General features: G+C 39.4%; 1 protein-coding gene across 1 annotated transcript in view; it reads left to right on the top strand.

Moving 5' to 3' along the window:
• KDM7A (lysine demethylase 7A) overlaps positions 1–25661 on the top strand; it is an 81973-nt gene that overhangs the window by 41875 nt on the left and 14437 nt on the right. The window contains exons 7-16 of the mRNA XM_084896744.1: positions 1302–1464; positions 5956–6043; positions 7772–7878; positions 11495–11586; positions 12936–13025; positions 19848–20057; positions 21526–21650; positions 21857–22011; positions 23342–23439; positions 25011–25159. Of these exons, the coding sequence (XP_084752870.1) occupies positions 1302–1464; positions 5956–6043; positions 7772–7878; positions 11495–11586; positions 12936–13025; positions 19848–20057; positions 21526–21650; positions 21857–22011; positions 23342–23439; positions 25011–25159 (1277 nt within the window). The remainder of the gene's footprint in view (positions 1–1301; positions 1465–5955; positions 6044–7771; positions 7879–11494; positions 11587–12935; positions 13026–19847; positions 20058–21525; positions 21651–21856; positions 22012–23341; positions 23440–25010; positions 25160–25661) is intronic.

The raw sequence follows: 25661 nt of genomic DNA on the forward strand, positions 1-25661 counted from the left end.
TTCTTTGTTCTCTTATTGATAAAAATATATATTAGTAGTACTATTTTTCCAGGGGTGCATTCATTTGCTGAAAATGACATTTTAAAGAGGGAGGTATTTGTACTTTTTAAGTAGGATCTGTCATTTTACCTTTAAATGTTATGATTTTTAAACCCCAAGTAATAAAGGAGCTATGAGTTTTTAATTTATATTTAGATTTTCTTGTTTGGACCATTATCTTATAAGTTGGTCTCTTGTAGCCTTTTTGTCTCTTCCTCACAAATTATAACTTAATCCCGGTATCAATACCTGAGAAGGAGCAAAATTACAGTAATAGTAATTGCTTCTGACCTCAAGATTAGGCCAAGACAGCTAGTTGAATAAGTCAGGAAGGTCCATGAAATATTAATTCTTCTTGGCAGCTTACTGGTATATTCACCTTGTTTTATCTGGTACTATACTATTCATAGGAGCTACTAGCCACATGTGGCTAAATTTAAATAATGAAAATTAAATATAATTGAAAATCCAGCTCCTCACTTAAGAAACTAAAATTTGAATTTTAGTACAAATGAACTGAATTTTAAATAAGTATTTTATGAATTAGTGTTTTATGCCTTTCCTGACTTATCACAGTAGCCGTATGGGGCTTATGACTATTATATTGGATAGCACAGATATAAGATATTACATTCATCATAGGACATTGTGCTTGGCGGTGCTGATCTAGAACCATATCTTTGTCTATATTAAATACCTGTGCATCAGCCATGCTCTGTACTATAGTATATTATTTCATGTTCTTGAGCTCCTATTTCTTTTTTTCCATGAGAAAGCCAAGGGTTATTTTATTAAAGGAAGTTGCTTTGCAGGCCTTTAAAAATAATCATTATATTATAGATCTTAGGAGAAAAGGCAAAATTTCAGAAATGACTCTGTAACCTGGGATCTATTAACATGTATTTACCTTGAAAATGAGATCAGTAGGATGTTTGTGATACTTTCTACCTTCTTCTCATAACTATTTCTCCAATACTACTTATTCACTCCTTGTCATATTTGGTAGTGGGATCTTTTAGCTCTTGAGAAGATACTTGGTAAGGGCAATAGCTATTGATAAGGTATGTGACGTATGTCTTTTTGTGCCTAAAATAAAAATAAAAATAAAAAATAAAAAAAAAAAATATATATATATATATATATATATATATATATATAACAATTATCTTATTTAATTTAGGGCATTGTATTGGGAAATTGAATCAATGTAGGCCATCCTAAGAATGGCTTTTTCTTTTTAATAACTGCAAACTTCCTTTTAGGGTGAGAAGATTTTTTATTTGATAAAGCCAACAGATGAAAATTTAGCACTCTATGAGTCTTGGAGTTCATCTGTGACCCAGAGTGAGGTGTTCTTTGGAGATAAGGTGGATAAATGCTACAAATGTGTGGTAAAGCAGGGACATACTTTATTTGTTCCTACAGGTAAGGTTTTAATTCCATCCCTGCTGCCCATTGTTGATGCCGAGTCACATAAAGTCAGCTTTTAATGAGAAACTCTGGCTTGAACATGTCTGGAAAACATGTTTGGAAAGTAGCTTTGCATGACTCTGTGGTGTTTTATGTCATTTTCCATCATTTTGATTTTTGTTCAGATAAAGTTCAAGAGTATAATATTCACCCTTTAAAGTGTACAAGTCAGTGCTTTTTATACTTGATTTTAGCCAAAAGACTGAGAAGCAATCAAGTCAGTGGTTTTTATTAGATTAATAAGGTTGTGCAACCTTATACCATCTAATTCTAATTTCATCACCTCAAAAGGAAGCCCCATATCAGTTAAGAGTCACATCTCTATTCCCTCGTCTTTGAGCCCTGGCAACTACTAGGTACTTTCAGTCTCTGGATTTGCCTAGTCTGGACATATCATGCATATATGTAGAATATGTGGCCTTTTGTATCTAGCTTTTTTTAAAAAAAAAGATTTTTTTTGTTGAGTTCGGAGAGGAAGGGAGAGGGAGAGAGTGACAGAAACACCAATGATGAGAGAGAATCATTGATCGGCTGCTTCCTGCACCTCCCACACCGGGATCGAGCCCGCAACCTGGGCATGTACCCCTGACCAGATTTGAACCCCAGACCCTTCAGTCTGCAGGCCAATGCTCTATCCACTGAGCAAAACCAGCCAGGGCTGTATCTAGCTTCCTTATTAGCATATTGTTTACTAGGTTCATCCTTATTGCAGCATATATGGGTACTTCATTACTTTTAATATATATATTGATTTCAGAAAGAAAAGGAGAGGGCAGGGAGATAGAAGCATCAGTGATGAGAGAGAATCATTGATTGGCTGCCTCTTGCATACTCCCCATTGGTGATTGAGCCCATAACCTGGGCATGCGCCCAGACCGGGAATTGAACTGTGACTTCCTGGCTCATAGGTCGATGTTCAGTCAAAAAGCTATGCCGGCTAGGCAGTACTTCACTACTTTTTATGGCTGATTAATATTCTGTTGTACAGATACACCACATTTCATTTATCCATTCATTAGTTGATAGACACTTGGGTTGTTTCCACCTTTTGGCTATTATACATTGTGCTGCTTTTGAACATGTGTATAAAAGTTTTGTGTGAGGTATTTAATTTCCCTTGGTTATATATCTAGTATGGAATTACTTGGCCATATGATTGAATGACATTTAACTTTTTGAGAAACTGCCAAACTGTTTTTCAAATGGCTGCACTATTTTCACTCCCACCAGCAATGTACAGTGTTTTCCATTTCACCATATCCTCACCAACACTGTAATTATCTTTTTTGTTTTTGACATTTTAGTGGGTATGAAGTAGTGGCATCTCACTGTGGTTTTTATTTACATTTCCTTTATGAGTAATGATGCTGAGCATTTTTCTTGTGCTTATTGGCCACTTGAATATTTATTTGGAAAAATGTTTATTGAAATCCTTTGCCCATTTTTAAGTTGGGTTGTCTATTTATTGTTGATTTGTAAGCATTCTTTACATACTGTATTCTGTATACTATACCCTTATCAGACATAATTTGCAAATATTTTCTTCTATTCTGTAGGTTGTCATTTTACTTTCTTAATAATGTCCTTTGCATAAAATTTTAAAAATTTGTTGAGATTCTCTTTAACTGGTCAGCTCTACATTGCTATGAAAGGCCAAGCCAGTAGTGAGTCTGGGCTTTTTCCTGGGACAGTTAGGAGTATGTTTTGAGGGACTTGAGGAAGGAATTGAGTACCAGCCTTAGCTGCAGCTCAAGTATCGTTATCACGCATGTCATTTTGAAGTGAAGAAGCCCTGAGGGGCAATCAGGGTCAGCAGCCACTGCTTGCACCTGCTGATGGCACCAAGTGGTCAGGGCTGGCGCAGGGCACTGGCAGCAGGTGCAAGTACCAGGTGGGACAGCAGTGCACGGGACCAAAGAATTTTCAGTAATGACCAGAGGCTCACCCTGATGACAGAGACCGGTGTCCTGCCTTGGTCGGGCATCTCCACTCACCTGTTCCACCATCCCTTCGAGGCTGATGCCTGCCATGGTCCATGTGCTCTCCCTTGTGGTCAGCGCACATCATAGCGACTAGTTCAGTTGTTCTGCTGTTTGGTCTATTTGCATGTTAGGGTATTATATACACTGAGTGGCCAGATTATTATGCGTTCAGAGATCATAATAATCTGGGCACTCAGTGTATATACTAGAGGCCTAGTGCACAAAATTCGTGCATGGGAGAGGGAGGGTGCCCTCAGTCCAGCTTGCACACACTCCAATCTGGGACCCCTCAGGGGATATCTGACTGCCTGATCCCCAATGCCAACCTGGTCGCCACACACAGCCTGCTGCTCAGTCATGTGGTCGTCCCTCACTAACCCCCTGGTTGCTCCCATGCATATCTTTCATTCATTCTGTTGTTTTGGTTGTGACAGTCGCTTAGACATAGATAGATAGATAGATAGATAGATAGATAGATAGATAGATAGATAGATAGTTTTGGTTGTGACAGTCGCTTAGACATAGATAGAGAGATATAATAGATAGATAGACAGACAGACAGACACAGATATATAGATAGATAGATAGATATACACTGAGTGGCCAGATTATTATGACCACACCATTAGTACTTCATTGGGCCACCTTTTGCCTTCAATACTGTGGCAATTCTTCTTGGCATTGACTTCATGAGATGTTGAAAGGTGATGCGAGGAATCTGACACCATGCCTGATGAATAGCACTGTCCAGTTCTGTGAGATTTGATGGTTGTGGAACCAGTTGCCTGATGGCTCTTTTAACTTCATTCCACAAATGCTCAATTGGATTGAGATGTGGTGATTGTGGGGTCACCTAGGCAAGGTAAAGTCTCCCTCATGTTCTTAAAACCACTCCTGCACAACACGAGCACCATGGGATGGCTCATTGTCTTGTTGGAAGAAGCCATCAACATGATAGGATGAACTTAATCAGCAATAATACTTAGGTATGTTGTGCTATTCAGACACTGTTCCACATGAATTAAAGGGCCCAAATCATGTCATGACACTGCCCCCACCAGCTTGAAGGGATGTACTCATGCATGTCGGGTGCATGCTTTCATGCTGTTTTCATGAAATTCTCCCTCTGCCATCTGCATGATGCAACTGGAAACGTGATTCATCGGACCACATGACTTTTTCCAATGCTCGTCTGTCCAATCCTTGTGTTCCTGTGTGAATTGGAGACATTTTATTTTGGTAACTGCAGACAGCAAAGGTGTTCGAATAGGCCTTTGTCTTCCATATCCCAAGTGATGCAGTGTATGGCTAATTTGCCTATAAACGTCAGGTGGTCATAATAATCTGGCCACTCAGTGTATATAATGGAGTTATAGTTTCTAGGCTCAGACAATTCATGGCAGATTTTGTACTAAATGAATGCCCAGCAGAAATTCCTAAGTCCTGAGTAGTACAGGGAAATTTCTTACTATGTAGAACTGACCTGCATTTTGTACCCCTGGCTCCCACTCACAAATTGGAGTGCCACTTGATCATGTGACAATCAAAAGAAACCCCCAAACTTTTCCAAATGCCCTCTACAGGCATTATTGCCTTTATGAAAACCACTGATCTATAGGATTTGTAGCTGACAGACTTCTAATTTGTTATTTCAGGGTCAAGTTCAAGGCTTTGTGCCTTTGAGCACACAGAAGAGCACCATTTGAAAGTCAATCTCTGAGAAGTTTTTTTTATGTATCATGGCACAGTGAGCAATTAAAAGATGAAAAATGAGACCTGTTTTAACAGTTAACTTTTACATGCAAACATATATATTTATACATACATGAAGTCCATGTTTAGGCTAAGAACATTTCTTTAAAAACTAGGCGTCATCTCTCAGAAATGTTTATCTCTTTGAAAATACTTTTATGGGAAAATAAGACATCATTTGGATTGCCAACATTTATATTTATGGAACCAAAGCCCTTCATAAAGAAATGTGGAGGCAGGTTGAGTTCACTGATCCTCCTCTGCTTAGTCCCCCAGTACTCATTTCAAATACTAGGGAAGAGAAGTGCTTAGCCAGTCTCAGTGGTCACTTAATAGAAATGTGCTTGTGTCATTCTAACCAGATTTGACTTGTCTCAGAGTAAAATCTTTAATATTAAGTTGGATTGTTTTTCCTTTAAACTAAAACAGCAACAACCACAAAAGCCTTCACCTGTCTTGTACTATGATTTTTTACCTAATTGGGTCAATGCATTTGTTTACTCAAACTCAGCACAGAGCTGGTATATAATAAGCCTTCACTAAATATTTGAATGAATGAATCTATAGCTTTTATAGACATTAACTTTTCTAGCACTGGGGTATAAAGTACATTGATGTTGATATTTTGTGTTTCTTATCTTACAGGTAGATATCACATTTGTTTGCTTTAAATATTGAGAATCAATGATTAATATACTTTTAACCATTTCAGGGTGGATTCATGCTGTGCTCACTTCTCAGGACTGTATGGCTTTTGGGGGGAACTTTCTGCACAACCTTAATATTGGCATGCAGCTCAGGTTTGTGTCTTCAGTATTTAAAGGATCTTTTGTCCTTTCTTTTAAACAGGGTGTTGTTTCAAAATCTAAATTCAACAACATATTTTAAGTGAGATATCATGGAGATAGGCCCTGAGAATTTATTAAGAACAGGAACTATTAAAAAAAATAGTTTTATTGATTTCAGAGAGGAATGGAGAGGGAGAGAGAGAAAAAAAAATCAGTGATGAGAGAGAATCATTGATCGGCTGACTCCTGCACACCCACTCCTGGGGATCAAGCCCGAAATTTGGGCATGTGCCTTTAATCGGAATCAAACCCGGGGCCCCTTCAGTCAGCAGTCTGACCCTCGATATCTGCTGAGCCAAATCGGTAGAGCAAGAATAGGAACTTTTTTTTTCTTTTTTTTTTTACTTTATTGATTTTTTACAGAGAGGAAGGGAGAGAGATAGAGAGCTAGAAACGTCGATGAGAGAGAAACATCAACCAGCTGCCTCTTGCACATCCCCTACCGGGGATGTGCCCGCAACCAACGTACATGCCCTTGACCGGAATCGAACCTGGGACCTTTCAGTCCGCAGACCGACGCTCTACTGCTGAGCCAAACCGGTTTCGGCAAGAATAGGAACTTTTACAAAAGTATTGTCATAAAAATTTCGTCAGGAGGATAGCTTGATGCATTTTAAGTCTAAAATTAAAAGATTATTTATTCAATTTGAGACTAAATATCTCCCCAACTTTCAAAATTGCATAAAAATATATGGGCTCTCCTTTGGCTGTTTTTACAATGAGGAAAATGAACTAAATCTAGTTGATCTCAGGTATAACTATGGTGCTGGGAAAAAGCAACCCTAAGTTCAGATGGCTGTCAGAACACCTGTAATTTTACATGGGGAAAGAATTAACAGCTCTTTCCCCTTCTGTGTAAGAAGGTGACCTTTACCTCACTCTGTGCCCCTGGTAGCCTATGGGGGGAGAACGTTACTAGGCAGCACTGCTTACAGTGAAATGACTCCTGTTTGACAAACCACATCAGGACTTGGAGAACTAGAGTACCTAGTAGGAAGCCATGTGTTTGGGTTTTCCTGAGTGTGGTGATCTTGTAGCTTTGCTTGCCCTTCATGGGGACCCTGGATGTTATGTGTCTGTGGAGTTACTAAACGAAGTACTGGCCCTTACCAGGCATGAAGCTTTAAGTTAGGACAGCTCCCACTCTGCCAGCTGTGAATCTTGTTTCTGTATACCTGAGCTGTCCCCAGAGGAAAAGTGGCTCCTGGATGTATTGATGGCTGCAAAGACGCCCACAGAAGATGAACACTGTGGCAAGCTGTGGTTCCTGTCTCCTCCCCTTGCCCAGCACCAAGTGTGGTCTTGAGCTTGAATGCTTAGTAGGAACTAAAGAAAACCCGAGTGTTGTTCAATACATGAAGTTGATTTGTAAACATAGTGTCTTATTTATTATAGTAAAACCCTTAAGAAATTCCTTCTGTTAAGACTAGGATAAGAACCCCGAGGTCTGATCTTTTAGAAGACCAATGTAATTCTTCAGTATACTGTCAAATTTGTTAAGGTCTGACCTGGATAAGGTCATAATTCAGGCTTATTCAAATGTTGTATTATGTAATATACAGTACTTGATTGTTTTTACATGTCAGAGCCTGCTTATTTTATTTTCCTTAAGTTGGTTGCCTTCATTTAACTTTGAAATGCTAACATAAATACTAAATTTCTTAAATTATGTTTACTCAGGTGTTATGAGATGGAAAAAAGGCTAAAAACACCAGATCTTTTCAAATTCCCTTTCTTTGAAGCCATATGTTGGTTTGTAGCCAAAAACTTGCTGGAAACCCTGAAAGGTAATTAATAATCTGTCCATCTTGCAGTGTGATGTGATACATGCTCTTTGTAAACTGACTAAAAGCCAGTGAGAGCAACCCTTTTTTATTATGGTATTGCTGTTCCTATGTTATTTTTTTAAATGCATGATTTCCCCTAGTCAAGAACTTTTTTAACAAATTAGAGTCTCTTGTCCAATGGTCGCCAACCTTTTGGACCTCATGGACCACTAGTGGTCTGTGGGCCACCAGTTGGTGACCACTGCAACCTTAAAAAGCAGATATATGAAGAGCTGCATCAAAACAGGTAATGTTGAAAATATTCATTTCACCTGGGACTCTACTGCCTGTACACACTGTCAGGCATGTAAAAGTGCCTTGCCTGCAAGAATGCAGCTTAAGCCAAGACTATTATGTAATAATAGAGGCCCAGTGCATGGATTGATGCATTGATGGGGGTCCCTCGGCCTGGCCTGTGCCCTCTCGTAATCCAGGACCCCTTGGGGGATGTCAGACTGCTTTTTTCGGCCCAATCCCCATAGACCAGGCTGAAGAACCCCACTGGTGCACAAATCCGTGCACTGGGCCTCTAGTATGCATATATTTGGTTAATCTCTTCCCGCCCTCTCCCTCCCCGCTTCCTTTTGAAATTCATCAGTCTGTTCCATGTTTCCATGCCTGTGTGTTGAGCATCTGCCCCCTGGTGGTCAATGTGCATCATAGATAATGGTCAAACAGTCACTTAGGCATATATATATGTATATATATTCCCAAATATTTGCTTTTAAAATTCCAGGGCATAATTTTCATGTCTTGAGAGAATGAGGTAGTACCTGTGCCATTATCATTTTATGCCCACTATGCTGGCCAGTATAAGGCACCTGTTAGTACAAACCAACTGGATGTCAGGCTGAATCTAGTTGAAGAAAAATATTTGGGGTTTTGTTGGGGGGAAAGAGAGGTTGTTACTTATCCCTTTATTTAAACTTGAAAGCTACCTTTTTTATGTGGAATTTCAGATTGGGTGTTTTATCTTTTGGTTTAAAAATCTTTGAGCAGTCAAATTGGAAATTGCATGTATCCTTTTTTTTTTTTTTTGCGTTTAATTCAGTTGTGCCCTTGAGAATACAGTTCATCTGTTTTTTATGTCATCTAACTTGTCCAGTCCATTTTCAAATAGTGCTACTATTATAATTAACTTCCAGAAGAAACAGATATAAGCAGATTAAACAGTAAAGTCTATCCTACATGTATTTTTTTTTCCATTTAAAAGTTACATAAGAAGAAAAGGTGAAATGAAAAGAAATAACCAGAACTTACTTCCCAGGATAGCATGCACAGAATTAAATGATAAAATAAAATAAAATAAAATAAAATAAAATAAAATATATTGATTGCAGAGAGGAAGGGAGAGGGAAATAGAAACATCAATGATGAGAGAGAATCATTGATTGGCTGCCTCCTGCGAGAATCCTTGATTGGCTGCCTCCTGCACGCCCCACACGGGGGATCAAGCCTGCAACCTGGACAGGTGCCCTGACTGAAAATTGAACCTCATGGTTCATAGTCGACATTCACACCAGCCTGGCAAATGATAAAACTTATTTATGTTTTTTTTGCTCAATGAAAGGTCTCACTATCCTTAGGATGAAAGAATAACCCCATCCCACACCTGCAGCACAGCATACAGGGAGATGTTGGTGGTGCAAATGTCTGCGATGGAGATAGGAGCCCATGGATGAGGAAGAACAGGTGCTCTCTACACCAGATCAGTCTCTGCTCCAGAAACAACTCCTTATCCTGAACCTGACTCATCCAGTGTTTTCAGGTGTTTTTGGTGGCTGCAGGAATGTCACAATGGACTGTTCCTAGTAAAATTCTAGACATTGAAATTCATAGTTTCATATGCAAGTAGAACCCTAGATATATATACACTTATGGATGTTCTTGTTTTCTGGAAATAAAACTCAGTAACTGAACTCTCCAGATTAGAGAAATCAAATTAAGAATTTATCTGAAAAATAAAATCTTGCTGTTCTTGCAGTCATAAGCAGCAGATTATTTAGTCTGAGAATGGATTAGCCTTTATTTTAGTCCAGGGGTCTTCAAACTACGGCCCGCGGGCCACATGCAGCCCCCAGGGGAGTCTGATCCTGCCCGCCAGGTTTTTTGGGCAGTGAGCGCAGCCAAGTTGTTACAGTAGGGATTAGTAGTTCATATAGTCCGGCCCTCCAGCTCTCTGAGGGACCGTGATCTGGCCCCCACTTTAAAAAGTTTGAAGACCCCTGTTTTAGTCCATTGAGAGTTCAGAACTATTGAGATCTGATTAGAAAACATAATCCTATACATTAAAGTAAAAAAAAGATTAGTATAAAAGGTATTTGCAGGTGAGATTTTTTTTAACAAAATATATTTTATTTTTCACAGAGAGGAAGAGAGGGATTGAGAGTTAGAAACATCAATGAGAGAGAAATATCGAACAGCTGCCTCTTGCACACCCCCCACTGGGGATGTGCCTGCAACTAAGGTACATGCCCTTGACCGGAATCGAACCTGGGACCTTTCAGTCCGCAGGCCGACGCTCTATCCACTGAGCCACACCAGTTTTGGCTGCAGGTCAGATTTTAAAGTGTTTTTATTTCATCTGCCAGATCAGAACTGGATACCTGGTATGACTAGTGTATCCCACTGAGGATAAAACCAAAGGATCATTATACCAGTGCCACATCCTACACATTCATCCTAGAATCAGGATTGGTGGTCTTGTTACCCCACCTTATATTGTCCTTTCATCCCTGACCTTTTAACTTTCCCTTGTGGCCTATTATTTGCCATCTCTTAAACTGTTATAGGCTTATATGATAGGTTAAATGGGGGAGGGTTGTATGAAACGCTAAACTAAATTTAGTGTCAGTAATAATAAAACAGTGACCAATTTGGGATATATGTAAGTAAATTAGCCACAGGACAGAAGTAGAAATCTTTCACTTTTGCTTCAACTTACCTGAGTTGTAGACCACATCTAATGTATTTTAAATAATCAATTTGGTTTAAAAACCCAGAAGAGACTGGGTTTGTGGGAGCAGGTGTGTATTTACAATAGTGAATTATTTCATGCCCATAGTGAAGTGTATGGATCACACATTGCCTACACATACACTCTCGTACAGCTTAAAGAATTATAAGTCTTACTCAGGGTGATCAGAAACAGCCTTGCCAGTATCCTAGTCATGCTCCTTATTTTTCCCATTGTACCCTCTCCTTCCCTTCAAGAGAGAACCTATTATCCTGACCTTCGTGATAATCCTTTTTTCTGCTTCATCACCTATGTCATAAACTAAAATGGTTTAATTTCTAGACATCATATGACTAGCTTCATACTGACGTTTTTTGTGACCTGTTTTTTACTCAGCATTATGTTTGTGAGCTTTCTTTTAACTTGAGCATTTAGTACAATGACACTTAATGTAATCCTGTGTTTTTTCTTATTTCCCCAATCAGTTGTTTATTAACCTTTTTCCTTTCTGTTAATTTGGAAGTTATGCAGTTTTATATTTATTGGTTACTCAAAATGTAAAGTTGATTATTTTATCTTTGGAATGCTTAACTCCTTTCCCTGCTTCTTCCATCCCCACAGAACTGAGAGAAGATGGTTTCCAGCCTCAGACTTACCTAGTACAGGGCGTGAAAGCACTGCATACTGCTTTAAAATTGTGGATGAAAAAAGAAGTAAGTAGTTTTCTTTGGTGAAATAATTGTTATTTTTCATATGGTAAGTTTAGGAAAACTGAGTCCTCAAGCTGTGTGGCAAGAGCAGCCACAGTAGGAGGACTAGAAACCATGGTTTAAATACAACCTTCATTTTATGTTCAGCAATACAACCATTTTATGTACAGCAATACAAATGGTTTATGTTTCTGTGAGAATTAAGGACACAGTATTTCTTTAAGCTGGAAAAGAAAGTAATTCAAGTATACCTAGGGTACTAAGAAATGAACATGTAAATGTAGACTAATAATAAGTAACTGAGCTCTCATTGTGTGCCAACCACTGTGTTTAGTCCTCATATCCATAAACTAATTTAATCTTCAAAGCAACTATATGAAGTCTGGGTGCTGTTAAAATCCCCTTTTACATGTGGGGAAGCTAAGGTTCAAGGAATTTAAGTAACTTGCACAAGAGACTCCGTGGAGGTAGGATTTAAATCTAGGTCTCTGCGATTGCAAAGCCATGCTCTTATCCCTCTTCTAGACTTAGGGAAAAAATGAAAGAAAGGAAGGTGGAGTTCAAGCAGGAGCTTTCCATTTTCACTAAAATGTGGTCTAGTTGTTGCATTTGAGTTTCTCCTTTTCTGAGAGGCCGTCCCAGATCTCCTTGTGGAGTTGGTATGTCCGTCCTTCATGCTTCCATTGCACGTTTCTGTGCCCGTGGACTAGGGTTACTTCAGTGCCTGTGTCACCCCTTACAAATTCTTCTTTATTAATTATTAGTTTTAATTAGTTACTTTACTAATTATAGTAGTCTTTTGAGGTCTAGAGTACAAGGTTACTACTCAATCTAAAGCAAAATTCACAATGAGACCAGTCCATCTTTTTCTCAATCTAAGAGGATTTTATAAATCAATATAGATCTCATTAGAAGATCTTTTAATAAAGATACCTTAGATTAGAAGGTATCACACCAACCACATGCACTCTGAGTCCTGGATTATTCTATTTAGCTGTGTCTATAAAATCTGGAGAATCCAAAAATTGGCTTAATAAGTTTTTTACATATTAAAGTATAACTAACTTTGGCCAAAACCGGTTTGGCTCAGTGGTAGAGCGTCGGTCTGCAGACTGAAAGGTCCCAGGTTTGATTCTGGTCAAGGGCATGTACCTGAGTTGCGGGCACATCCCCAGTAGGGGGTGTGCAAGAGGCAGCTGGTCGATGTTTCACTCTCATCGACGTTTCTAGCTCTCTATATCTCTCCCTTCCTCTCTGTAAAAAATCAATAAAATGTATTTTTAAAAAGTAAATAAAAAAAAAATAAAGTATAACTAACTTTGGTTGTTTTGTCTTTGTTAATCCAAATACAGCTTGTATCCGAACATGCCTTTGAAATCCCAGACAATGTTAGACCTGGACATCTTATTAAAGAACTTTCTAAAGTAATTCGAGCAATAGAGGTAAGTGTACAAACTGTCATCTAAACTCATCTAAATTCTTGGTTATTATCTGCTTTGAGAAACAAATAGATCTGCCACCACACTACAAACTTCTGGAAGCTCTTACTTCCCAGGTTCAAGGAATTAAAAAAAAAAAAAAAATGAGCTGTCTTAGAAACAGTTTCCAGTTCCCAGGTTCCTAAATTCTTAGAGAGAAATGTAGAGGGTTGTGTCATGATGAAGTGATAAGGAAGTTATTTCAGATTAATCCAAAAATAAAAAATACAAAATTAAAAAAAATTTCAGATCCAGTTCATTTTATCTGTGCAGAGATGAATACATGTTTAGTGATTAGAAAAAGAGAGGAAATGTAAGGTGAATAGAGCTAGGTGAAGCTGGGTTGGAAAGAGGAAGATATTAGTGGGGTGGGACAAGGAGAGCTGCTCAATTGGAAATATTAGAACAAGTTGGTTAAGCAAATGCCCTTTGATAAAAGCCCACAGAATCTGAGATTAGATGTTTTAATTATTTAGGAGCTATTTTAGGTATTAAAGGAGGCTTTAATTAAACTAATTTAAGAAGGTGGTTCTCTTAATGTTTAGCTTGAACTGAAAGGAAATTAAGTGGAGGAATGGAGGCTAACTCAATTAACAGCTCAGATTTGGTCTGTATGTGGGGAATGGAAAGCGGGGTACAGCTAAGAAAGATTAAAAAGATTTGATATCCTATTTGGGTTATATGCAGACTTGGCCATTATGAATGAGACTGTTATGAACATTCTTATATCTCTTTTGTGTTTTATTTTTCTTGGATAAATACCTGGGGATAGAGTTGAGCCATAAGAAGTGAATTTAAAATTTGTGAGAATCTGCCAGTTTTCCAGAGTGGTTATACCATTTTACATTCTTACCAGTAATGTGCAGGCATTGTAGTTGTTTTGTATTTTCACCAATATTTGTTGTTTTCAGCCTTTAAATTTTTTGCTATCCTAGAGAATATGGAATATTATTTCAGTGTGGTGTTAATTTGCATTTTCCTGAAGATTAAAGATGAGTACCTTTTTGTGTGCACATCATTTTTGTATATATTCTTTTAGGAAGTTTGCAGTTTTTGTCCATTTAAAAATTATTGATTTGTAAGAGTTCATTATATGTTCTGGACACAAATTCATTGTCATTTGGCTTGCAGTCATTCATATCTATATAAAATAACTAACATTTACCTACAGCCTGTATCTTTTCATGAGCATAAACTTTTAATTTTGAAAGTTTAGTGTATCAACTCTTTTTGTTTTTTAGTTAGTGTTATTTTATGACTTCTCTAAGAAATATTTTTCCACCCCAAGGTCTTAAAAATACTTTCTATTTTATCCCAAAAAAGCTTTTGTATCTAGGTAAAATGGCCAGTTTTGAATTTTTTGTGTATTGCATACGATAAATAAAGACATTTCCCCCTATATGTTTATCTAGTTTTCTGAGCACCATTATTTGAAACCATTAGCTCTTTAATGTTTCTTTTTTTAAAATGCATAGAGAGCCCAGAAGAGTTTCAAAGACAAAGACAAAAATAAAGCAAAAAAGAAAAATATTAAAAGGAAACAATCATTAAATAAGTGTATAGCTCAAATCCAAATATAATTTATATCCTCAGGAGAGAAAATAGTAAAATTGGTTCTATGAAAAATGGATAGGAGGGTGCAACAAAGGAGCATTCAAAGAAGAAAGAAAAGGATTCTTGGAAGTTAGAAATTAATAGAAACAAAACTTAGTGGAATGGCTGGAAGATCAAATTGGGAAAATTTCCCATAAAGTTAAAAAGAAACACACAGAAGTAGGACAGAAAAGTTAAAAGGTCTTTTTATACAGTCTTCATCAAAAATAATGGGAGCTCGCAAGATGGCTGCTCGGGTAGGCAACTAGCCGCAGCCGCACACAACAATTTTAATAAAATACAACTAAAATATAAAATGGACATTACCCAGAACTACAGGAAAGTCGACTGACTGGAAATCCTACAACAAGAAGCAAGGAGAAAACCAGAAGGAAGCACGGAGGAGCTGTAAAAGCCTAAGGTACGGAGACACGCGGCGCACGCGAAGAGGACGGAGTCAGAGAGGAGGGAGGCCGAGTGCCTGGCGGGCGTTCCCTAGCGGAAAGGAGATAAACACTCCGACTGTGCTGGGCCCCCAACTGCTCTGAACCCCAGTTCTGGGCCAGACCCCGGGGACTTAGGCTCAGCCATAGGGAGCTGGGCTGTAAGTCGGAACCCCGGGGGAGCGGAGAAAGGAGGTCCCGGAGGCGCGCACACTGCCCCCAGAGAAGGGACGGTCGGCTGTGCCACGGGACTGCCCTGACGGGAAGGAGACTGGGGCTCCAGACTGCTGTGAACGCCACCTCCAACTCCACTTCCAACTGAACTGAACCCCAATACCGGGCTCATTGTGGGAGAGCATAGACTGTTTGGCAGCAGGCGAAAATTGAGGGCACCTTTCTCTCAGAGGCGCCGGCAGCGAGCACTGAAGGACCCGCATAGGGTGGGGCTGACGGAAGCCAAAGCTGCAGGCTCCACCCTGTAACTGCGAAATGCGACAACAAAATAGATCACAAACGAAAGAAATGGAGGACAAAAAGCGTCTGGATATAGAGTTCAAATCTACGCTTATAAGGTTTTTCAAGAATTTCCTAGAAAAGATGGATAAGGCCTATGAGGATATGAAAAGAGATCAACTAGAATTAATAAGGAGTCAACAAGAAATGATAAGGGATCAACAAGAAATAAAGAATACATTGTCTGAAATAAAAAATATTCTACAGAGTCCTAAAAACAGAAGGGAAGATCGCAAGAATCAAGTCAAAGATTTGGAACATAAAGAGCCAGAAGACACTCCTCCACAGAAGCTAGAAGGCAAGAGAATCCAGAAAATTGAAGATAATGTAAGAAACCTCTGGGACAACTTCAAGCGAACCAACATCAGAATTATGGGGGTTCCAGAAGATGAGAGAGAGCAAGATATCGAAAACATACTGAAAGAAATAGTGACAGAAAACTTCCCCCACCTGGTGAAAGAATTTGACTTACAAGTCCAGGAAGCGCACAGAACTCCAAACAAAAGGAATCCAAAGAGGACCACACCGAGACACATCATTATTAAAATTCCAAGAGCAAAAGATAAAGAGAGAATATTAAAAGAAGCAAGAGCAAAGAAGGTAGTAACTTATAAAGGAGCACCTATACGATTGTCAGCTGACTTCTCAACAGAAACCATGCAGGCCAGAAGGGAATGGCAAGAAATATTCAAGGTGATGAATAGCAAGAACCTACAGCCAAAAATAAGCTACCCAGCAAAGCTATCATTCAGAATCGAAGGCCAGATAAAGAGCTTCACTAATAAAAAAAAGCTAAAGGAGTTCATCACCACCAAACCAGAATTATATGAATTGCTGAAGGGGGTTCTTTCAGAAGAGAAAGTAAACAAAGATAAAAATTATGAACAACAAATACGTAATTATCAACAAGTGAATCTAAAAACCAAGGAAATTAAAAAAAATCTGATGAACAATATTAACTGTTGAATATAATAGAATCAGAGGTATGGAAGGGGAGTGAACTGACGATTCTTGGGGAAAAGGGGAGAGGGGGGCGTGGGAAGAGACTGAACATAAACTGTGCACCTATGGACAAGGACAATGGGGAGAGGGGAAAGGGCAGAGGGTGGGGTGGGAACCTGGTGGAGGAGAGCAATGGTGGGGGGGCGGGGAGGAACATTTGTAATAATATGAAAAATAAAAACTTATTAAAAATAAAATAAAATAAAATAAAATAATAGGAGCTCTCCAGAAAAAGATAACAGAGAAAACCAGAAGATTTTCAGAGGACTAATCAAATAAGTTTTAGAATTCAAGGACACATCTTCCCAAATTGGTAATCCTCAAAAATGGCAGTACAGTAAGTGAAAAAGACATCAGCCAAGACACATCATGGTAAAATTTAGAGTATCCTATATAATAAAAAGGTAATATGCAAATTGACCATAATTCCAACACACAAGATGGCCACCCCCATGTGAACACAAGATGGCCACCACCAGATTGCCAGCAGGGGAGGGCAGTTGGGGGAACCAGAACTTCAAGGGAGGGCAGTTGGGGGACCAGGCCTGCAGGGAAGGGCAGTTGGGGGGACCAGACCTACAGGGGAGGGCAGTTGAGGCGACCAGGCCAGCAGGGGAGGACAGTTAGGGGTGACCAGGCCTGCAGGAGAGGGCAGTTAGGGGCAATCGGGTCAGCAGAGGAGCTGTTAGGTGTTGATCAGGCTGGCATGGAAATGGTTAGGGGGTGATCAAGCTGGCAGGCAGAAGCAGTTAGGGGCAATCAGGCAGGTAGGCAGGTGAGCGGTTGGGAGCCAGCAGTCCTGGATTTTGAGAGAGCAGTCGGACATCCCTTGAAGGGTCCAGATTGGAGAGGGTGCAGGCTGGGCTGTGGGACACACAATCCTACCCCGTGCACGAATTTCATGCACTGGGCCTCTAGTATGTAATAATGTACATCTGAAAAAGCATTAGTGAAAATATTATGAGTCATATACAAAGAATTGGGAATCTGAATAACATAAAATTTCTCAACAATAACACTGCAAACTAAAACACAGTGGAGCAAAGTCCTTAACATCCTGGGGTTGGGGGATGCCAGCATACATGTCTGTATTCAACCAAGACATAAACCAAGTATGATGGTAAAATAAAGATGTCAAAGAGGCAATTAACAAACAATGTACCACCCATGTGCCCCTTTCTCAGGAAACTAAGAGAATGTGCTGTTCTAAGAAAGAAGGAGTAAATAAAAAGGAAGGTTCCAAGAATTCATTCTTCTAACAAATACTGAGTACCTATCACAGCTTTGTACACGGTAGGCTAGGCATAGAGCAGTGAACAAAGGTCCTGCCAATGGGGCTCAGTAGTAAGATGGTAGCCATAGATTTTATTATATCAGGAATTGGCAAAGTGCTATTAAGAAAAATAAAGGAGGGAGGAAGGATAAGGAATGATGGCCAGAGGTGGTGGTGGCGGCAGCAGTGTTATATGGCGGAGTGGAAGCTGGTCAGGAAGGGTCTGTGTTGACATGTACAGGCCCCAGAGAGCAGCCGGTCCAGGATGGATCTGGAGAGTGGAATCCAAACTTAACTGGATGCCTCATACTTTATCTGACAATCGCATCCAGAAGATGTCTCCAAAGCAAAATATAAATTTGATTACCTAATGTGTTTTGAATGTTTGCATTCTTCCAGTGGAGAATTTTGGGATTAATTAGTGTTAAGTACATATAAAACAAGCTGATGGAAAGTGAGGCAGTTATGAACTCAGAGAAAAATCAAAGGATAAAAAGGAAAATAATGTTATGTAGCACTGGGCTGTAAATAATTTTTACTGAGTCCAATTTAAATATTGAATATTGAAGGTGGAGAAGTATGTGTATATTTGAGAGAGAATGTCAGCATTAAGACTTACTTCATCTTGCATAGTAGGAATTCAGTGATATAGCAACAGGTAAAAAAAACAAGAAATAACAGTATAAACATGTTATTTAGAAATTTGGAGGCAAATAGCTGAAAGAAAAAACTAAACAACAAAAACAGCTGCAAGAGTTGTAAGAGCTGGCTATATATCCGAAAAAATTGAAAGCAGGGACTCAAGCTGACATATGTATAGCATGTTCATAACAGTTTATTCACAGCAATCAAAGATTCTGTCCTGGGAGAATGGATAACCAAAATAAGGTATATTCATGCAATGGAATATTAACCTTATAAAAAAAAGAATTCTGACACATGCCACAACATGGATGAACCTTGAAGACATTATGTTAAGTGAAATAAGACAGTCACAAAGAGACAAATATTGTATGATTGCATTTATATGAGGTTTCTAAAGTAGTTAAATTAATATAAACAGAAAGTAAAATGATGGTTGTTAGGGATGACAGTAAGGTGGAATGGGCATTATTGTTTAATGGGTACAGAGTTTTAAGTTTGGGGAAATTTAAAAGTTCTGAAAATAGATGCTGGTGACAGTTGGACAACAATGCGAAATGTACTTAATGTCACTGAACTCTGTGCATAAAAATGGTTAAATGGTAAATTATGTATCGGTTACAACATTTGTTTATATATATATGACACTACAGTTCTTAAAAAGTTGTAAGTGGTTTCTTCCAGAGAATGGGAATTGGCATGGGGAAGAGTAGATTGCAACTTTCCATGATATGCTTATAGAATTTTAATTTTTCAAAACTACGTAAATGTGTGACTTTGCTTTAGAAAGCAATTATTGGTTTATGCAGCTATGTATGTGAAAAAAATGTACATGGAGCCCTGGCTGATTTGGTTTAGTGGATAGATTGTCACGGCCTGTGGACTGAAGGATCCTGGGTTCGATTCCAGTCAAGGGCATGTGCCCAGGTTGTGGGCTCATCCCCAGTAGAAGGTGTCCAGGAGGTAGCCGATCAATGATTCTCTCTCATCATTGATGTTTCTTCCTCTCCCTCTCCCTTCCTCTCTGAAATCAATAGCCTGTCTAACTCCTAGTAACTTTTATGTCAGTAAATCACGCACTGAAGTACTAGACAGCCTTTAAAATTATATTGAAAATCAAGAAAATATGTTCATAGTATATAATTACATGGGAGAGAAAAGAAAATAAAGGCCTCAGCAAAGCTGTTTATCTTATTATTTGATCTTTTTGTTTATATAATTAAATTGAATTGTTTTTCTTTTCTAAAATATTTCTATGGCTGATTACTTAGGTATGTATGTAGCCTTATTGTAAAAATACTCTGAATTGAATTCTTAAAGGAGGAAAACAGCAAGCCAGTTAAATCTCAGGGAATTCCTACTGTGTGTCCAGCCTCACGATCCTCAAATGAAGCAACTTCCCCATACCATTCCCGACGAAGGATGAGGAAACTTCGAGATCATAATGTCCGAACTCCTTCTAACCTAGACATCCTAGAGCTTCACACAAGGGAGGTACTCAGAAGATTAGAGATGTGTCCTTGGGAAGAGGCAAGTATTATGTTTTATGATGACAAAGAGAGACTTCACGTTCCTTTAAGTTCTTTAAATGGATACTAAAAGGAGAATAGTCTGACCAGTCATGTTATCTAATCTTCCCTTAGCTTTGTGTAGGAGTCAGCAGTGCTTATGCCTTGGCAGGGGGCGGTGCTTCAACTTTCTGGGCATCAGTGCAGAAGTAGGATGACCAGATCTCATTCATTCACAGACATGTTTATTGAGCGTTTACCAGGGCCATGCTCTTACAGGCTCTAGAGAAGATGCCAGAGTGAGCACAACTTAAGTCCCTGCCATTGTGTAGCTTCCATCCTAGCTCAGGTTGGAAGGATGGGAGACAGAGAGATATGTTAAAATAATATAATTTCAGATAATCATTATGAAGGAAGCCAAAATAATAGAGCAATAGATAAAGGGGCTTAGGATGGCTGGCTACTTGAGCTAGAGTGGTCAGAGAGCTCTCAGGTGGTGACATCTGAACTGACACTTAAATAATGGGAAGAAGTTAGATGGATACACATATCTGAGAAGTATTGCTGGCAGAGAGAAAAGCAAGTGCAAAAAGCCTATCCCTTACCCGATAGCATCAGCAGGAGTGACTGTTAGAATAAACCCATTCAAGTTTGAGAAATGCTGGCCTCATGGACAAGGGAGCAGGCAGTAATCCAGTCAATGTAGGGCCTTCTGAAACTTGGTAATGAGTTTGCAATGAGATCTGTATCGTCCATAATTTTACATATTAGATAGAGGATAGGCAACAATTTAAAATGAACAAAATAGAGATATCTCTGAATTAAAATATTTTAAAACTAATATTCTACTTTCTTCAATATTTTAAATGGTATAGAATTTTTTATACTGTTTTAAGATTTTGTTGTTCCAAACCTCCTTAACCTATAGCCATCTGTGAGAAGATTTAGCACATTATGAAAGGTTCTATTTATTATTAAAGAAACATTTTCCACATAAAGGAAATACTCTTTATGTATTAAAAACCAGTTATTGTGTGCCGTTATGCCACATGGTGGCCTTTGTTCTTAGTGATAACAATATGGTGACCTGTAAGCTACTGCCAGTGCCTGATGGGAAGACTAGCGAGTAGGTTAGAGGTAGGTAATCGGAAAGGACCAGCAGCTAGTACTTAAGCCAGGGAAGGAAGGAGAAGCACAGTACACTGAGGCAGTGCTCTCCAGATTTCTGCAAGAGCTTTACACAAGTTTTACATCCTACCTTATTGTGTTATTGTTAATGGCCCTACAGAAAGGCAAACCACATTCCTGCTTTGGCTTTAGGAACCGTTGGTTTTAGTGGCACACTGCTGCCTATCCCCGGGCCTGGGTGGCTGTCTAGTTCAGTTTGGGATGCAGAGCCAAGGGAGGAGGTGGTGGCTTGACTTTATTCATTTAGTCAAGTGGGTGTAGTTGAGTGTAGAGATTAAGTAAATTCTGTTTTTATATTTTAGGACATCCTGAGCTCTAAACTGAATGGTAAATTCAATAAACATCTCCAGCCATCTTCTACCGTACCTGAATGGAGAGCAAAAGATAATGATCTACGATTACTGCTGACAAATGGAAGGATAATTAAGTATGTAAACCAGATCAAAGTATCCAACCGATTAGCTTTCAGAGGATTCCCTCTGTTTACTGAGTCCTAGTCCCTTTGTTGTATAGCTAACTGAACTGTGGGGCAAGTGGCTTAATCCTCCACTCTCTGTAAATTAAAGGGGGGAGCGAACTCTTTGGCTGTACAAGTTGTACTATTTTTTTACTTATTTTTCCCTCTTTATACAGAGACGAAAGACACCCCTTTGCAGATCAGAGTCTTTATACAGTAGACAGTGAAAGTGAAGAGGATAAGGGAAGGACAAAAAAGGCAAAAATGAAGATAGAAGAGAATTCAGGAATAGAGGCAGTGGAGAATGAAGAATCTCAGAAACCCCTTAACAGTATGTTTGTTTTAATGGTCATTGTAAAGGTCTCTTTATTACTAATGTGATAACATGTGAAGTAACTTGCATTTGTACTAGGTTTGAAAATGATTGCGTTTCTGATATTCTTTTGAGAAATCTGAGGTATTTCTGAATAATGTATCCATTAGGGAAATACTGACTGTGAATGTCCGAGTTGTGTAGAGCCCAGGGAAGACGTTATTAATGGTGAGGACATGCGCAAGTTAGTGACATGCTTGTCTGGTGACAGTTTTTACAAGCGTCACATGAAAGCTCATGCTCTACTCCAAATAATAAAACAGTCCCAAGCTGAATGGGATTTCACAGATAATTTTAGCTAACATGAATATGGTTTTCAGACGTAGTAGACCTAAATCTGTTAGTAATCCAGGTATTGTTTTTCTCTGCTGCCTGTTGACAAGAGGGCCTCTACTTGGTTATTAATTGCTTATCATTAGTGTGACAAATAGTAATACCTCTTTCTCCTCAATATTAAGGAGCAGTTAAATATTTTGGTATTTGACAAGTAAGTGTTCCAGATCATTCACATTATTTCATCCCAAATTACCGTAATTCATGCTAATTTCAGGTAAATGTGATATTGTTGTAATTGGTAACTGCATTTGTCCACATGATGGTGGTTACTCAGTAGAATTCATCAAGCAGTAGTTATGAAGTAGTGCCCCACGGAAGAGAAAGGCAGTGCTGAGGCCCAGCTATAAGCCTGTTGAATTCACAAACCACATTCCTGCTTTGGCTTTAGGAACATTTGGTTTTAGTGGCACACTGCTGCCTATCCCCGGGCCTGGGGGCTGTCTAGTCCAGTTTGGGATGCAGAGCTAAGGGAGGAGGTGGTGGCTTGACTTTATTCATTTATTCAAGTGGGTGTAGTTGAGTGTGGAGATTAAGTAAATTCTGTTTTTATATTTTAGGACATCTTGAGCTCTAAACTGAATGGTAAATTTAATAAACATCTCCAGCCAACTTTACTGAATGCTTTTATTATCTGTTGAGAGAAATAGTGCAAAAGGGAAATTGAAAAGCTTCTTGTAGCTCATGTTAGTGTTAGAGGCTTTTTTCTGGAAATTAGTGTTTTTAAAATTTTCAAATAAGGAATGTATAATTAAGTTTAATAAATTCTAGAAATGTTTGTATTGATAGAATACACTTCAATTTGCATCTTGGTCAGTTGGGGAGAAAGTCCTTGGAGGAAGAATGAATGAAAAGGTGAAAGGAGGCTAGAGCAGGAGTGATATAGACACGAAGTTGGACGGACTTTCAATATCACCCTGTTCATGACTTTCTCTTTGTCTCTTCCACTTCTCAGGGTTTTTTACAAGTGTGAAGTCAGAACTCAGGAATCGATCATCAGAATATTCTGATATTTCTGATTCGGAAGACTCTGGACCTGATTGCACTGTGCTGGTATGCCCGAAGGCTCATACCGGATGCTATTGGGTGGAAAAAACACCTACTTTCCTTCCCCGTCTCTCTGACCTTTATAGCACAGGGTCGTTCCTTGTGATAATTCTCTCTCTCTCTCTCTCTATCTCTATCTCTCTATCTCTCATACACACACACACACACACACACACACACACACGTGACTTGTTTACATTTGTTAAATGTAGCTTTATCTGATTTTGGAAATGGTAGAGAAATACTGTTCTTCTTCTTTTTTTTTTTTTTTTAATAAATCTTTATTGTTCAGATTATTACAATTGTTTCTCCCCCCCCCCAGGTCCCCTCCACCCAGTCCCCACCCCACCCTCTGCGTTACCTCTCCCCCTCTCACATCCACCCCCTCCCCCATAGTTGACGAAAGCGCGCGCGCGCGCGCGCGCGCGCGCGCGCGCGCGTGTGTGTGTGTGTGTGTGTGTGTGTGTGTGTGTGTGTGTGTGTGTGTAGTTGAAATCTGGTGTCGTCTCACACTGACCGCTAGATACACTAGTTTCTGGATCTCCAATGGGGTGCAGTTCAGATACTGTCTTGAGGCCACCCAGCAGGAGCTACCGCAAGAACTATAGTTTTTTCCTCTTTGCTTGGGATTTGGTGGTTTTGGAGCTGGAGCTGCAGTTTATTTCGTTAAGCTGCCACAATACATTTATAGGCCATTTATATGCAAAAGTACTAGCTGTGTGAAGCCTGGACTGGTTTGTATAATGTGTGGGGTGGGGCCTCAGGGGGGGGCAGGGCCTCAGGGCAGGGCAGGGTCTCAGAACGGCACTCAGAACATGGCCTGGCAAACAGCGATGGCTGCCATCAGCTGTCTCCACCTTTCCTTGTTTCCAAGTCCCCGTGTCCCCACACTCCAGTGCAGTAAACAATGATTGTTGCAAGCACCTCTGCAAAAAAGTCACCCTCACTTTCGGACCCAATGCCAATAGACCAGCTTCTCCCTGTAGGTGTCGGTCCCCCTCGTGACCCCAGAAACTGGATTTCAAAGTGATCGGGAGCTTGTTTCCCTTTGGGCTAAAAAAAAGCCACGCGTCGTTGCTCGCCACCAGCCCGATTCGAGTGCCTCTGTGCCTAGGCTTTTCAGCTTTTCAGCGCTTGTGCTCCTTTCTCTTTCAGCCAGCTTTCCCGTAGTTCTGGGTGATAGATGTTTTGTCTTTTAGTTGTAGTTTTGAAATTGTAGTTTGAAATTGTGCGAGGCGGCAGATTAGTTGTTTACCTTTGCCGCCATTTTGGGTTTGTTTTTTTGTTTTGTTTTGTTTTGTTTTTGTGAAATACTGTTCTTATGTTTCTCATATATCTCCTAGGTTTTATATTTCATTTTACCTTAAAAAAAAACAACACATGTACTGTGTGTTTTTTACTATGGAGTTATGTTACTATAGTTATGGCTATTTTTTTCATATGAAATACAAAAATAATTTCATGATAATTAAGATTCTAACTTTCCCTAGACAGATAAAGTATTTTTTGTCTGTTTGTACAGTCTTGGTCAGATTTCCTATATAGCTTTTCTTTCATTTAATTATTTATTATCTTAGAAAAATAATTTTACCACTGAAGAATCTGAAAGTTCAGGTGATGAAAAGAAACAAAAAATAACATCAAACTTTAAGGAGGAATCTAATGTGATGAGGAACTTTCTTCAAAAGAGCCAGAAAACATCTAAAAGTGAAATTGCAGTTAAAAGGTAGGTTTGCTGATGTTAGTTTTTTCATGACATTCCTATATAATAAAAGCCTAATATTCTACTTGTCCGCTTGTCTGGTCATCCACTCAACCAATTAAAGCGTAATATGCTAAGACCGCTCAACCCCTCGCTATTGTGTGCACTGACCACCAGGGGGCAGACAGTTGACCAGTTGCTATGATGTGCACTGACCACCGGGAAGCAGACACTCTGTCCAGTAGGTTAGCTTGATCGGGACTGAGTGAGATGGGCTGGACACACCCTGGAGCCCTTTCATGGCCCCTCCCTTTTGGCCAACCTCCCTCATCTCTCCCCAGCCAGATTGAGTAATGGTGGAGTCCCTTGGCCTGGCCTGTGCCCTCTCAAATCCAGGACCCCTCAGGATGTCAGTTGGTTTCGGCCCAATCCCACAGGCCAACCCGAGGGATCCCCCATGGGTGCACAAATTCGTGCACCGGGCCTCCAGTGTGATATAAAGGACATGAAAACATTTCTTTTAGTT

This window comes from Pipistrellus hanaki (genome assembly GCF_964339955.1).
Source record: "Pipistrellus hanaki genome assembly, chromosome: 10".
NCBI lineage: Eukaryota > Metazoa > Chordata > Mammalia > Chiroptera > Vespertilionidae > Pipistrellus > Pipistrellus hanaki.